Source organism: Oncorhynchus kisutch, linkage group LG14, assembly GCF_002021735.2.
Source record: "Oncorhynchus kisutch isolate 150728-3 linkage group LG14, Okis_V2, whole genome shotgun sequence".
NCBI classification, from domain to species: Eukaryota; Metazoa; Chordata; class Actinopteri; order Salmoniformes; family Salmonidae; genus Oncorhynchus; species Oncorhynchus kisutch.
The window spans coordinates 10,985,932-11,001,919 of NC_034187.2; the positions used below are offsets into that span (position 1 = coordinate 10,985,932).

A 15,988-nucleotide genomic window follows, 5' to 3' on the forward strand; every position below is an offset into this window, starting at 1 on the left:
AAATACATTTAAACTCAGTTTTTCACAATTCGTGACATTTAATCCTAGTAAAAATTCCCTGTCTTAGGTTAGTTAGGATCACCACTTTATTTTAAGAATGTGAAATAATAGTAGAGATTTATTTCAGCTTTTATTTCTTTCATCACATTCCCAGTGGGTCAGAAGTTTACATACACTCAATTAGTATTTGGTAGCATTGCCTTTAAATTGTTTAACTTGCGTCAAATGTTTTGGGTAGCCTTCCACAAGCTTCCCACAATAAGGTGGGTGAATTCTGGCCCATTCCTCCTGACAGAGCTGGTGTAACTGAGTCAGGTTTGTAGGCCTCCTTGCTCGCACACGCTTTTTTCACTTCTGCTCACAAATTTTCTATGGGATTGAGGTCAGGGCTTTGTGATGGCCACTCCAATGCCTTGATTTTGTTGTCCTTAAGCCATTTTGCCACAACTTTGGAAGTATGCTTGGGGTCAATGTCCATTTGGAAGACCCATTTGCATCCAAGCTTTAACTTCCTGACTGATGTCTTGATGTTGCTTCAATATATCCACATAATTTTCCTGCCTTATGATGCCATCTATTTTGTGAAGTGCACCAGTCCCTCCCGTAGCAAAGCACCCCCACAACATGATGCTGCCACCCCTGTGCTTCACGGTTGGGATGGTGTTCTTCGGCTTGCAAGCCTCCCTCTTTTTCCTCCAAACATAATGATGGTCATTATGGACAAACAGTTCTATTTCTGTTTCATCAGACCAGAGGACATTTCTCCAAAAAGTTAGATCTTCGTCCCCATGTGCAGTCTATGGCGGATTTGGAGCAGTGGCTTCTTCCTTGCTGAGCGGCCTTTCAGGTTATAGGACTCGTTTTACTGTGGATATAGATAATTTTGTACCTGTTTCCTCCAGCATCTTCTCACGGTTCTTTGCTGTTGTTCTGGGATTGATTTGCACTTTTCGCACCAAAGTACGTTCATCTCTAGGAGACAGAACGCGTCTCCTTCCTGTGTGGTATGACAGCTGCATGGTCCCATGGTGTTTATACTTTTGTACAGATGAACGTGGTACCTTCAGGCGTTTGGAAATTGCTCCCAAGGATGAACCAGACTTGTGGAGGTCTGCAAATTTTTTCTGAGGTCTTGGCTGATTTCTTTTGACTTTCCCATGATGTCAAGCTAAGAGGCACTGAGTTTGAAGGTAGGCCTTGAAATACATCAACGGGTACACCTCCAATTGACACAAATTATGTCAATTAGCCTATCAGAAGCTTCTAAAGCCATGACATTATCTGGAATTGTCCAAGCTGTTTAAAGGCACATTCAACTTAGTGTATGTAAACTTCTGACCCACTGCAATTGTGATACAGTGAATTATAAGTGAACAAATCTGTCTTTAAACAATTGTTGGAAGAATTACTTGTGTCATGCACAAAGTAGATGTCCTAACCGACTTGCCAACACTAAAGTTTCTTAAAAATAAATTTGTGGAGAGGTTGAAAAACGAGTTTTAATGACTCCAAAGTAAGTATGTAAACTTCCGACTTCAACTATCTTTCTCCTCACCAGAGAGTATGCAGAGGCCCTGGCTAACTACAGGGACAAATCAAACCAAGTGAGAGATCTGAAGAAGTTCATAGATCGTCTTGACAACATAATGTCCGACAGGCAGACCCGGTACAAAATAATGCGCAGGTAATTCGTGATCATTTGACGCATTTCATAAAGGACAATTCCGCTTTAAAATTGCTCATGACTGTTGTTATTTATTTAAACCGCTCTAAACCCCAAAAAATAATACTCTATGGCTCATTTCCCAGATACAGATTAAGCTTAAGCCTGTACAAATGGATGATCTCCATTGAGCTTTTTAGAACACGACTGTCCCTTTTAGTACACGACTGTCCCTTTTAGTACACGACTGTCCCTTTTAGTACACGACTGTCCCTTTTAGTACACGACTGTCCCTTTTAGTACACGACTGTCCCTTTTAGTACACGACTGTCCCTTTTAGTACACGACTGTCCCTTTTAGTACACGACTGTCCCTTTTAGTACACGACTGTCCCTTTTAGTACACGACTGTCCCTTTTAGTACACGACTGTCCCTTTTAGTACACGACTGTCCCTTTTTAGTACACAACTCGCCCTATGAATACTGATTGTCGAATACCGTATGTTGAATATTCCCACACTCTTGATTTTTATGTACCTAGGTCCCTCTCTGTGAGATGCAAGTTATACTTTAATAATTTCCTGATAAAGATGAATTGCTGCGGGTCCATGATGTTTGATCACAACAGTGAGACGCTGTCCATCTCGGTATGTGTGCTAATCCTCATAGTTTTCAAATGGCTTCCGTAGCTTTTACATAAAATGAAGTATCTGTATTCGTCAGAATCAATTTGACAAATACATTTTCACAATAATTGTTCAGTTCATTTATTTAGCTTTTTACAGGAATGTGTTTGGCATTCAAGAGGACTGAGTTTAAGACGGCATTAAATCATCAGTATTTACAGACAACAGGACCCACATAACAACAATCTGATCAAACTAGACACTCAAGCTACAGGTGTGAACCCCAACTCAATGTGTCCTGTTGTCTGTCTGTCCTCTCTAACCTCCTGGGCCTGTGTGTACAGGTGAAGCCGCCAGGCCGTGAGAACGACAGTATGAGTGACATGCGGTCTCTGTCTGGAGGAGAGAGATCCTTCTCTACAGTGTGTTTTATCCTCTCCCTCTGGGAGATCACTGAGTCCCCCTTCAGGTGCCTGGACGAGTTTGACGTCTACATGGTAAGACAGACCTACATGCATGCTTGTTATTTACACACCTGGATTCACATAGTTTGTAAAATAGTATTTAATCAAAGTTAATGCTCATCTCCAAGACCTTAGTTTGAGTTGACGTGCTGATGAGACATTTTGAAATCGTTGAAGATTACAACTTCTATGACTAATTTAAAGGCCCAATGCAGTCATCTTTTTTATTAATATGAAATCATTTCTGGGTTACAACTAAGTACCTTAATGAACAAAAATCTAAACTTAACATGCAACAATTTTTTAATATTTTACTGAGTTACATTTCATATAAGGAAATCAGTCAAGTGAAATTCATTAGGCCCTAATCTATGGATTTCACATGACTGAGAATACAGATATGCATCTGTTGGTCACAGATACCTTAACAAAAAAAAGGTAGGGGTGTGGATCAGAAAACCAGTCCGTATCTGGTGTGACCACCCATTTGCCTCATGCAGCACGACACATCTCCTTCACATAGAGTTGATCAGGCTGTTTGCACAGCCATTAAAGAGAATTGTGGAATGTTGTCACAATCCTCTTCAATGGCTGTGAGAAGTTGCTGGTTATGGCCTGGAACTGGAACATGCTGTCGTATACATCGATCCAGACCATCCCAAGCATTCTCATTGGGTAACGTGTCTGGTGAGTATGCAGGCCATGGAAGAACTGGGACATTTTCGGTTTCCAGGTATTGTGTACAGATCCTTGCGACACGGGGCAGTGCATTATCGTGGTGATGGTGGCGAATGAATGTCACGACAATGGGCCTCAGGATCGCGTCACGGTATCTCTGTGCATTCAAATTGTCATCAATAAAATGCAATTTATTCTTTCAGTGAAATATAGAACCAAGTCTAAATATTGCTGTTACATTGCACAACCTTTAATGTTACGTCATAATTATGTACAATTCTGTCAAATTAATTACGATCTTTGTTAGGAAGAAATGGTCTTCACACAGTTCGTAACGAGCCAGGCAGCCCAAACTGCTGCATATAGCCTGACTGCTTGCACATAACGCAAGAGAAGTGACACTAGTTCAAAGAAATTCAGGTTAGCAGGCAATATTAACTAAATATGCAGGTTTAAAAATATATACTTGTGTATTGATTTTAAGAAAGGCATTGATGTTCAAGGTTAGGTATACATTGATGTTTATGGTTAGGTATTATGGTTAGGTACACATTGATGTTTATAGTTAGGTATTATGGTTAGGTACACATTGATGTTTATGGTTAGGTACACATTGATGTTTATGGTTAGGTATTATGGTTAGGTACACATTGATGTTTATGGTTAGGTACACATTGATGTTTATGGTTAGGTACACATTGATGTTTATGGTTAGGTACACATTGATGTTTATGGTTAGGTACACATTGATGTTTATGGTTAGGTACACATTGATGTTTATGGTTAGGTACACATTGATGTTTATGGTTAGGTACACATTGATGTTTATGGTTAGGTACACATTGATGTTTATGGTTAGGTACACATTGATGTTTATGGTTAGGTACACATTGATGTTTATGGTTAGGTACACATTGATGTTTATGGTTAGGTATTATGGTTAGGTACACATTGATGTTTATGGTTAGGTACACATTGATGTTTATGGTTGGGTACATTGGTGTTTATGGTTGGGCACACATTGATGTTTATGGTTGGGTACATTGGTGTTTATGGTTGGGCACACATTGATGTTTATGGTTGGGTACATTGGTGTTTATGGTTGGGCACACATTGATGTTTATGGTTGGGTACATTGGTGTTTATGGTTGGGTACATTGGTGTTTATGGTTGGGTACATTGATGTTTATGGTTGGGTACATTGGTGTTTATGGTTGGGTACATTGATGTTTATGGTTGGGTACATTGATGTTTATGGTTGGGTACACATGGATGTTTATGGTTGGGTACATTGATGTTTATGGTTAGGTACACATTGATGTTTATGGTTAGGTACACATTGGTGTTTATGGTTGGGTACATTGGTGCAACGCCTGCGCTTTTTTTTTGCGAATGCTCTTGTTAAATCATCACCTGTTTGGCGAAATAGGCTGTGATTTGATGATAAATTAACAGGCACTGCATCGATTATTTTACTTGTTTTTATATCCTCTTTTGACCCCAGGAAGAGTAGCCTCTGTTTTGACAGCGGCTAATTGGGGATCCCAACAAAATAGTAAAATAGTAGGTCTTACTGAATCAACGCTGGTAAAAAATTGTCTCCAACTTGTTTTTCAAAGGACATGCACAATCGTCGTATCTCACTGGATCTCCTCCTGGAGCTGTCAGAACGGCAGCACCTTCGTCAGTTCTTCTTCATCACCCCCCTATCTACCAGGTAGCAGGAGGACATTGTACATGTGTATTTGCCCTTATATTGTGTATATTGCCCTTATCCCTTATTGATCTTACGCAGAACATTAAAGGTGTGTTGTTGGTGGATTCTCTCACTTTTTTTCTTTCAGCAATTTGCCAAAAAGTGACCACATCAAGATACACCAGCTGCAGGATCCAGAGAGGACAGGAGGACATACAGGAGATGAAGACCTGGGGTAGATGATAGATGTCAGTGCTGGGGTCAATTTGGTTAGTAAACCAAATTCCAATTTGTACTTCCTGAATTTACTGGAATTGAAATGGAGTTGACCCCAACCCTGATAGATGGTGGATTAGGCCATCGTCATGCCGAACAAGCCATTCGAACACATTCTATACATTTTTGCTTGGAGTGAATACGTAAGTCTCTCTGGGAGACTTAAGACTCTGCTTTATTGTTGTGCGCCATGCAGACGGATGAATTATGAAGAATTCCCCTTATGACCCAGTATGTAGGCCTGTATACTTTCATAGTGGCTGAGTGGATACATCTTTGTTGTATTGTCAACACCGTTACTTTCACATATCTCTATGCATATTTCACATTTTCTACATATTAAAGCTGCAATATGTATCTTTTTGAGTGTGACCCAACCAAATTTGCTTAGAAATGTGTGTTTTGGTTCTCGTTGAAAGCAAGTCTAAGAAGTGGCAGATCTGTTCTATGTGCGCTATGTCTATGCTTCCCGTTCTTAAGTTTTGTCTCTCTTACTTTCGGTTTTGTACACAAGCTTCAAATAGCTGAAAATACAATATTTTTGTTTATGGAAAATATATTTCACAGCTGTTTAGATGGTACAATGATTCTCTACACTATACTTGCTTGTTTTGTCACATAAACTGAAATTAGTCGACTATTCAAATTTTAGCAACCAGGAAATGGAGAGCGATTTTTGCATAGTGCATCTTTAATTGCTTGTAATTTAAATTCTGTAAATTTGGTTTTGGCTGATTTGTTGATTTACTTTTTTCAGCTTACTGTATGTGTACACTAGATGTAGATATCTTTTGACTTTGATTACAGTTAGTAAGACACTGTATAATTTTGATACATTGGGAATTATGTTTTGTTTCATTCCTTGTTCATAAACAATTTGCCCGACCCTGCTATTGATTAAACTGTAATATGTTTAGGTTACTGTATTTGGTTTAAAAAATATTTGAATGCTGATGATGTGCTTTAAACTACTGTCAACTGAAAGATGTTTTACGCATCCAATTTTTCTAACCTAATTTATATGTTAATTCTTGTTACATTGTTACAATAAAATGGATTAACAAATATTAGCTGATCCAACTGTCATTGGTTGTAATACATCATATTACAGACATTGGGGGAAAATAAACACATGGAAATACCTGTATCTTAAATTAGAGAATCTTGAAAAGCCAATAATTCACCTCGGAACAACAAAATGCATATGTTTGGAACCTAACAGGTTGCTAAACAGCATAATTTTTTGTTTCAATGTTGGATAAGCAAGCAAGAAAATATGTACCATTTCTTGATTGCCTGGATAATAAATAGAATCACACTTACCAGACCATGCCTTTTGTAAAAGCCCATAGATGTTTATTTGATTGACTTTCTTTAGTACTACATAAAGAATGGAACCATTTTGGGTGCAACACATGCAACATGCATACAAAGAACCAAGGTAACAAAATACACATATTTTTTTTTTTATTGGATTTTTAAAATTTAGTATAAACATTTACTTGACAAAGATTGTTGCCATGGAGTTAGGATCACCCTGATGTAGTAATAATATAGACTAATGATAATAAACAGCTATGAGCATTCAAGTCCACATGATGCTGTATCCAGAACTATGGGAAAACGGGGCCAGATTCCATTGGTACAGTAAGTGGACTGTCTGCCAGTACATGCCTGCATAGCTTCCAAGTGGTAAATCAGTCTGGTTATGTTCAATCAATCCATATAGGTGTACATTTGATACAGGACTACAACCTTTCGTTTCAGAAGCTATGTTTTCATCCTAGCACCCGTATCTCGTGTAGGATTCGGCATCTTTTAAAGACCATTGTAAACGTAGATTGAGATTAGAAGATGAAACCTTTTGATAATTTTAAAAATGTTTTAATATAAAAGTACCGTTGGTAGTAATGCAGTATGTCCGGTTCAACTCATGTAAGGCTTTTCTGCTCTGGAAATAAGCGCTTCATTTATACAAGCTCCAGACGCCATGCTCTGTGTTACGGTAAACATAGCGATATGTATGACGTAACTTTGTATTGTAAATAGTGGGCAAACGTACAGGCTGAGAAATCCAACCTATTAGGATGTTATGGTGTATAATGTATCCAGCAATGCTAAGAGTGATGGGTGACTGGTATTGAAGATAGATTATTATTGGCCTGGTGATTGATTGATTGATTGATTGATTGATAGCAACAGAATAATATAATGGATAACCACTGGGCACAGACATCAGTTCAACGTCTAGTTTTGATTTACATTTGGTTGAGTTGTCAACTAACGTGAAATCAACAACAAATGTCACCATGTCATTGGATTTGGGTTCAAAGTTGGGTAAAAAAAAAAAAAATTTGATTATCTTTTTTTTTTATGTGGAAATAACATTGATTCAACCAGTTTCTGCCCAGTGGGTAGTATATTAGCAGCAGATTTATTCTCTAGTTTTTCCAATTACTGCTGTGCTTTAATTCACTATTACATTTTCAGATACATCTTCTGTATGTGTGAGAGGTTACAACCAGGGCCCATATTATCTGTCGTTCAAGAACCCAAGTGTCACATTAATTCCACATGTATACGTTATTAAATATGAGGGCAACAGCCGCCCACAGAAGGTTAATCATGTAATGGTCGGTGAATCACTACTGTACATCCCATGCAACAATACCAAACGCTTTTCGTGGGGGGGGGGGGGGGGGGTTCTCCTTGAATACCCCGCTTGCAGACGCAACAATTTAACAAGAGGTTCGAGTATAGAGTCTGAACACAAAACACATGCATTTAAATATTAGAACCTACACATCAGTTCCAGTCAGTCTGAACAGAACACCTTATCTGGAAAGGACAAGGATCTCCTCTATTTTTCCAAGAGCTCAAGAAGTTTGGGTATTAATAGAGACAAGTTACAATGATGATAGGAATGATTGTTCATTACCAGCATGTTAAGCATTAGCATTAGCAGCTAGCTGCAGCAGTGGACATGGATCATCTAAATACTGCAGGAACAGAATCATTCAATGTATAGCGCTTCACTGATATACAAGCTAGCCTAAAAGTGAATGGGTAAGTGGAATAGGATTACTTGTGCACAATTCACATTGGCAGGTCAGGTTCGATAAAATATAAATGTATCATGATACTGTGTAATGTAATATATTAAAAATTATTCCGCTATTTGACATTCTCATGCATACAACCACAAGAAGCAAGTCCATTGAAAAATAGTCCAAGCATATTTTTTTTTCCTGTGGAAAAGGCTGAGAAGAAGAAGAAGAATAACTTAATGAAACATTTAAAACATGTGCTGCCTGTCCGCAGAGTGTGTGCACGTCTGGTTTTATACAGACGAGCACCTCCTCACTTCTGCATATCACACTGCAAGAGGAGCACGATGGACGGATCACTCTTGGCCGCCTCTTTGAACTCATCCAATGAGATCTGGTCATCGTTATTCTTATCCATCTTGCTGAAGATCCTGTCTACACGTTGCTCCGGTGTCAGGCCATCCTCGTTCATCTTCATCATGATCACAGTGCCCACCATTTTGTATATGGCCTATAGACAACCAGGGTTGATAGGTGAGGTGATACCACAGAAAGGAACAGGGGTGTAATGAATTCAAGAAAGATCTATTTTCACACAGTCTTGGTTATTAATCTGTTAACATGTTCAAAGTTTAATCTTGATACTTCTGAATTTATATACCAATGTTCCCCACTGTAACATAAATATATATAACATAACACAGTGCCCTTACACACCTGGACAAAAGGAATGCATACAGGGCATTGGGAAAGTATTCAGACCCTTTGACTTTTTCCATGTTTTGTTACTTTACAGTCTTATTCTAAAATGTATTCAATTGTTTTTTTCCCTCACCAATCTACAGACAATACCCCATAATGACAAAGCAAAAACAGGTTTTTAGACATTTGTGCAAATGTTTTTTTTAAATAATAAAAAAATGAAATCACATTTACATAAGTATTCAGACCCTTTACTCTGTACTCTGTTGAAGCACCTTTGGCAGCGATTACAACCTCAAGTCTTCCTGGGTATGACGCTACAAGCCTGGCACATCTGTATTTGGGGAGTTTTTCCCATTCTTCTCTGCAGATCCTCTCAAGCCCTGTCAGGTTGGATGGGAAGTGTTGCTGCACAGCTACTTTCAGGTCTCTCCAGAGATGTTAGATCGGGTTCAAGTCCGGGCTCTGGCTGGGCCACTCAAGGACTTTCAGAGACTTGTCCCGAAGCCACTCTTGCGTTGTCTTGGCTGTGTGCTTAGGGTTGTTGTCCTGTTGGAAGGTAAACCTTTGGTCCAGTCTGAGTTCCTGAGCACTCTGGAACAGGTTTTCATCAAGGATCTCTCTGTACTAGGCTCCGTTCATCTTTCCCTCGATCCTGACTTGTCTCACAGTCCCTGCTGCTGAAAAACATCCCCACAGCATGATGCTGCCACCACCGTGCTTCCAAAGGGTTGGTGCCAGGTTTCCTCCAGACGTGACACTTGACATTTAGGCAGAGTTCAATCTTGGTTTGATCAGATCAGAGAATCTTGTTTCTCATGGTCTGAGTCCTTTAGGTGCCTTTTGGCAAACACCAAGTTGGCTGTCATGTGCCTTTTACTGAGGAGTGGCTTCCGTCTGGCCACTACCATAAAGGCCTGATTGGCGGAGTGCTGCAGAGATGGTTGTCCGTCTGGAAGGTTCACGCATCTCCACAGAGGAACGCTGGAGCTCTGACAGAGTGACCATCTTGGTCACCTCCCTGAAGAAGGCCCTTCTGCCCTGATGGCTCAGTTTCGCCGGGTGTCCAGCTCTAGGAAGAGTCTTGTTAGTTCTAAACTTCTTCCATTTAAGAATGATGGAGGCCACTGTGTTCTTGTGGACTTTCAATGCTGAAGACATTTTTTTGGTACCCTTCCCCAGATCTGTGCCTCGACACAATCCTGTCTCGGAGCTCTACGGACAATTCCTTTGATGTCTTGGCTTGGTTTTTGCTCTGACATGTACTGTCAACTGTGGGACCTTAAATAGACAGATGTGTGCCTTTCCAAATCGTATCCAATCAATAAAATCTACCACAGGTGGACTCCAATCAAATTGTAGAAACATCTCAAGGTTGATCAATGGAAACAGGATGCACCAGAGCTAAATTTAAAGTCTCATAGCAAAAGGTCTGAAAACTTATGTAAATAACGTTTAAAAAAATAATAATTATACATTTGCAAAAAGTCTAAACCTGTTTTCGCTTTGTCATTATGGGGTATTATGTGTAGATAAGGATTTTTTATTTATTTAATCAATTTTAGAATAAGGCTGTAATGGAACAAAATGTGGAAGAAGTGAAGGGGTTGAATACTTTCCAAATGCACTGTATGTGAGGATGCTGTTTATCGAGTATGGCTCGGCCTTCAATACCATAGTGCTCTATAAGCTCATTACAATCAGCCCTGGGTCTGAACTCCTCCCTATTCAACTGTGTTCTGGACTTGCTGATGGGCAGCCCCCAGGTGGGGAAGGTAGGCAACATTACCACCTCTACACTGATTCTCAACACGGGGGCCCCACAAGGGTGCGTCCTCAGTCCCCTCCTGTACTCCCTGTATACCCACGACTGACTGGCCTCACACAGTTCCAACTCCATCATCAAGTTAGCTGATGACACGACAGTAGTAGGGGCCTGATTACCAACAACAACGATACGGTTTACAGGGAGGAGGTAGGCACTCTGACAGCGTGGCACCAGGTAAACAACCTCTCCCTCAACGTTAGCAAAACAAAGGAGCTGACTGTGGACTTCAGGTGGAACCAGACTGGACACACTCCCATCCTCATCAACAGGGCAGCCGTGGAGACAGTCAATAACTTCAAATTCCTCTGCGTACACATCTAGAAGCTGAAATGGTCAAACCACTCGGAGACCATGGGAAAGAAGAAACGACAGCAACTTTTCAACCTCAGGATGCTATCCCCGAGGCCCCTCCGTGTTCTACTGGAGCGGCATCGAGAGCATTACTGTCAGTCTGCATCACAGCCTGGTACGGCAATTCCACCACCCCAGACAGCAGTGCACGTCAGAAGTTGATACGTGCAGCCGAACGCACCATTTGGGTGCACACTTCCTGCCCTACAGGACACCTACACCACCAAGTGTCACAGGAAGGCCAAGATGATCATCAGGGACCCAAGCCACCCAAGACACGCCCTGTTCTCCCTGCTTCAATCACTCAGATGCGGGTAGTACAGGAGCATCATGGCAAAAACTGGAAGACTGGCCATTAGTTTCTACCCTCAGACCATCAGGCTGTTGAATAGTCAGCAATCTACTCCCCCAATTGACATTTTCTCCCCACACCCTCTCAACGGTCACTTACCTTCTGCTCCCCCTAGGGACATCCCACCCCTCTCATCGGTCACTTACCTTACCTGCTGCTCCCCCTAGGGACATCCCACCCCCTCTAAGGTCACTTACCTTACCTGCTGCTCACCCTAGGGACATCCCACCCCTCTCATCGGTCACTTACCTTACCTGCTGCTCACCCTAGGGACATCCCACCCCTCTCATCGGTCACTTACCTTACCTGCTGCTCACCCTAGGGACATCCCACCCCTCTCATCGGGACACACGTTCTCCTGATTTATCTGGTGGCTAAACTTGATCGTCCTCTGTCTCAATGTTTGCCTTTGTAGCATATATTCAAATAACATGCACTGCTGATGAATTAAAACTGGATAAACAACTTAAACAGCTAGTATAAGCTTCATGGGTACAAGTAAATGAAAAAACATATAGGGCTGGTTCCCGGACACGGATTAAAACCTAGTAGTGGACTAAAACAGCGTAATCTGTGTCCGGGAAGCCAGCCATCAGTGTTATTCCTTACCTCGATGATCTCTAACATCTCCACCCGGGTGATCTTGCCGTCTCCATCCAGATCGTACATGTTGAAGGCCCAGTTGAGTTTCTGCTCGAAGCTGCCACGCGATGTAATGGACAGGGCACAGATGAACTCTCGGAAGTCGATGGTGCCGTCGCTGTTCTTGTCGAAGGTCCTGAAGGCGTGCTGCGCAAACTTTGACGCATCGCCATACGGGAAGAACTGCAGGGTTGAAACATTTATTGAGAGACAGCTGTGATATCCAACTATTTAAAAACATCTATTTTTAACTAGCATTATGATTGGTTAATATGACGGGGAAAACATGAACAACAGTACAGTTCTAATATAGAGAAGTCAAACCCTGATTCTGTCGGTTCTAGCTTCCCTAGGGTTTCTTACAATCACATTATATAATCAGAATATCAATCATTTCCCTAGCTAGAAGCTATAACATCATATACATAATTTCTCCAGCATCGGGTGTACCACACCTCCATACACACCTTGATATAGAGTTGTTGAAACTCGTCCAGGTTCAGTCTACCACTGGGGCAGTCTTTGAGGAAGCCTTTGTACCACTGCTTCAGCTCATGTTCGTTAAACTCTGTGCTCTTCACCAGGTCCTCCATCACCTCAGGGGTCAGCTTGCTGTTCTGTTTTCCCATGATGCCTGTGGTGGATTTATTTGGAATAGAACTCCAGCACACATTTAATAGATCATAGACCAGTGTTTCGGTCTCAATAAACCTTCATCAAGGTATTGTTCTACTAACATGTAGTACAATATAGCACAGTATGTAAGACATGCCTTTATTTTATTTCTATCATGGTTATAGAAAAAGCCTATCACACATTCAAATGTATGCTGTGCATTATAGTGCGTAATGCATAGCGCATAAGATGTTATAAACATGCTTATAATGCATTATGATGGGAGGGTTTTCATATGAAGTTTTACCAACAATTTTGCTCTCAAACCTGTTTTGTGTCAAACAGTCCTTTTGTAAAAAATTCATCAACAAAAAAACAACAATAATGAATTGCTTGGTTGATTTCAATGAGGTTGATTTTGACATGCACAGATGCTTTCCCTGCCTGACGCCAGTGTTCTATTTGTGTTCTCTAAATCTGTTGGCACCACATCGCATCTGGCCTGACATCACACAGTGTCGGACAGGACCACTGCCGTCAGCACGACCACTTCATCAAGCGTTCGATCATCACCTATCAGGTTACCGGTCTGCATTTTACCTGTAGCCTGTAGTCTTGTGTGGCAGACTGTCGTACGCCAATTTTGGTTCCATGATTACCTGTAGCCTGACACATGGGATGCTTCACAAATGACACCGTATTGCCTTTATAGGGCTCTGCTCAAAATTAGTACACTATATAGGGAATAGAGTGCCATTTGGGACATACACCTGGGCTTTTAATTGCAGTTTATGTTTAATAACTTCGAGGGTAGAAACCTCCAGAGGAATCTATTCATTAATGGAAACAGAGTGAGTGATAAGGTATCCATCACACAGTGGAGGGATTAGATGAAGTCAGTGTGTAGCCCGTAGGGTGAATGGGCAACAGGCTATCGTTGGTACTTCGGTGATCATATAAAGCCTTTTGACTAATGAATAAACAAGGGAATCAGCCCATCTGGTGAGCTGCTCTCTGATCCTCTTCAATAATAAAAACGTGCAATTCTCACAGCCTGGATTAACATTAGCTGCTGCTGACACCTGTCTTGCAAATCTGTTGACCACAGTATATAATGTAAACTATATGGGTGTTCATATTGTAGCCTATATGCGAAATGTCAGATGTTATCCTGACCTGTCCTGGAAAACATAATCCAAATCAAATTAACTCGGGACTATTTATAAATTGACAATTGAGGGAGATCAGGATAACTGATGGCCCTGGGTGTAGGCTATGCAGTAGGATATGCATACGGTATATTGTCATGTAGTCATGGTCAGCGAGCACTGTGCTTGAACCAACAACCATGTGTTAAGGTCACAATTTAGTGAGGAAATCCCCTCACCTGGTTGTCCAGGGCTTCATTGAAAGGGGAAAACAAAAACCTGCAGACAGTTGGGCCTCCATGGGAGGAGTTTGACACCCCTGACATGCATAACCATTACACGATACACAGGCACAGTATATTGACATGGGCTTGGCTCATTTGCAATGTAGGCTATGTTGCATACCCAACATTTTGCGCAAACTATATTTTTCATTAAAAAATGACATGTATTTAGATGATGCAACCAAAAGACTTGTGTTGAAATAATTTAGATGTTACGTAACATAAAATGAGCCTAAGTCATTAGGCTACTATGCATCGAATGACCTTGAGGAGAAACATATTGAGCGAAGATAGGAGAGAGAAATGATCAGGGGCAAGGTGAAAATGGGTTTGGCTCCTACGGTCTATTTGTTCATCTAAGATTAACGTCGTTAGACATTTAACAAGGTATAGGTGTCCACCTCACATGTACGCGCGAAACTAACATGTGATGTGGATAGATATAGGCTATTTATTTTCAGATAGAACATGTCCTTTCAGTTATCCAGTTCATGGTACGAGTCTGCTCGGACAGAGAGAGAGAGAGAGAGAGGTATGCAAGTGCATTCCGATAGAAACGACGCAGTGGTGAGGGAATTAAACCTCGTAAGTGAAATCACACCACTCTATTTATCGTGTCATTTTTCACCATGCGCATAATCTTAAAATATGACAAAAACTGACAATCAACCCATAAAATTACACGATTGTCATTCTCATGAAATTTGAATAGAACAACGAGAAAAACACGATTTTGATATTATTTTCTAAATATAATGAATTAACTCAGGATGTTTTTAAAACGTTATGCATTCATTTTAATGATGGATGCGCAGGTGACAATTCCTCCCCCAAATAAAACGCCAGATCTCATTAATCGAATGTTTTTAAGGGCAGGATACCCCCAGTATGAGATACATCGTGAATGGAAATGATTAGCCTATGTCTCTAGACAATCATATAAAATAATAAAAAATACATGCTATGACAACATAAAACAACATTCACTGTGTCTGCCGCAGACAAATGCTTCTTACCTTATTTTGGAGATGCTACCGCTAATGGCAGTCTGTACTGTCGTCTGTTAGACACTGTAAAAACCTTCCGATGATCAAGAATGCCCAAATGGGACTATCCCTGAAATTGGCCTCTTCAGGACGCAGAGAAAAAAAGAACGGTTTTCCGTGCTATTCCAAATGAGGCAGGCAGCAGCGGCAGTATTGGGACCGATCCCACGCTCGTCTCGTCGTTGGTTATGCGACTCTAGACATACGGCGTCACCCCACCAGTCAACAGAAGAGTTGCCCATGCTCCGTGCATTGCTCCATTGCTTGATCTTATACGTTTGCATCGATAAAATAAGTATAGGGCTGTCTATGACTTAATAGTATTGTTCCCTTTCAGCACAAACAACGATATTGTTGGATAGGTTTATGGATAAATTAGGAAAAGGGTGACCAAAACCAGTCAATAAACACATCGTGGATGAACTAAACAATGATTTTACCTGGTGGATTGCATGCTGTTTTGTTGATGGGATATACAATACATAATTCAATTTGAACAGTTATATTCCTTCAGATTAAAATGTACATGCAACTGCAAAACCTACTGCAGTAAAGGCCTAGGTCTACGTG

The 15,988-nt window shown here is 40.8% G+C and overlaps 2 protein-coding genes across 5 annotated transcripts in view; one reads left to right on the forward strand and one right to left on the reverse strand.

The window, feature by feature from the left end:
* smc6 (structural maintenance of chromosomes 6) overlaps nucleotides 1-8,603 on the forward strand; it is a 32,946-nt gene extending 24,343 nt beyond the window's left edge. For 2 of the 3 annotated variants that reach the window (XM_020501569.2, XM_020501570.2), the window contains exons 23-27: nucleotides 1,559-1,684; nucleotides 2,205-2,310; nucleotides 2,634-2,786; nucleotides 5,051-5,148; nucleotides 5,276-6,473. In XM_020501569.2, the coding sequence (XP_020357158.2) occupies nucleotides 1,559-1,684; nucleotides 2,205-2,310; nucleotides 2,634-2,786; nucleotides 5,051-5,148; nucleotides 5,276-5,366 (574 nt within the window). In that variant the 3' untranslated portion in view covers nucleotides 5,367-6,473. Of the gene's footprint in view, nucleotides 1-1,558; nucleotides 1,685-2,204; nucleotides 2,311-2,633; nucleotides 2,787-5,050; nucleotides 5,149-5,275 lie in introns of all 3 variants that reach the window. The other variant, XM_020501568.2, reaches the window with a different exon arrangement.
* vsnl1b (visinin-like 1b) lies at nucleotides 6,734-15,843 on the reverse strand. Of its 2 annotated transcripts, none has more exons than XM_020501566.2 (4): nucleotides 15,389-15,843; nucleotides 12,793-12,959; nucleotides 12,293-12,508; nucleotides 6,734-8,961 (listed from the first exon to the last, which is right to left on the reverse strand). In XM_020501566.2, the coding sequence occupies exons 2-4, from the start codon at nucleotides 12,952-12,954 to the stop codon at nucleotides 8,764-8,766; spliced, it is 576 nt and encodes a 191-aa protein (XP_020357155.1). In that variant the 5' UTR covers nucleotides 12,955-12,959; nucleotides 15,389-15,843; the 3' UTR covers nucleotides 6,734-8,763. The 2 variants fall into 2 exon arrangements, with proteins under 2 accessions (XP_020357155.1, XP_020357156.1); XM_020501567.2 differs by having other exon boundaries at nucleotides 12,793-12,985; nucleotides 15,389-15,633.
* Between the last annotated feature and the right edge of the window lie 145 nt (nucleotides 15,844-15,988).

Excerpts from the sequence above, each read along its gene's own strand:
- vsnl1b (XM_020501566.2), bottom strand. The coding sequence starts at position 12,954 with ATGGGAAAACAGAACAGCAAGCTGACCCCTGAGGTGATGGAGGACCTG. Across the intron at positions 12,509-12,792 it reads TTCAACAACTCTATATCAAG|TTCTTCCCGTATGGCGATGC; the intron begins GTGTGTATGGAG and ends TCAACCCTGCAG. Across the intron at positions 8,962-12,292 it reads AGATGTTAGAGATCATCGAG|GCCATATACAAAATGGTGGG; the intron begins GTAAGGAATAAC and ends GGTTGTCTATAG.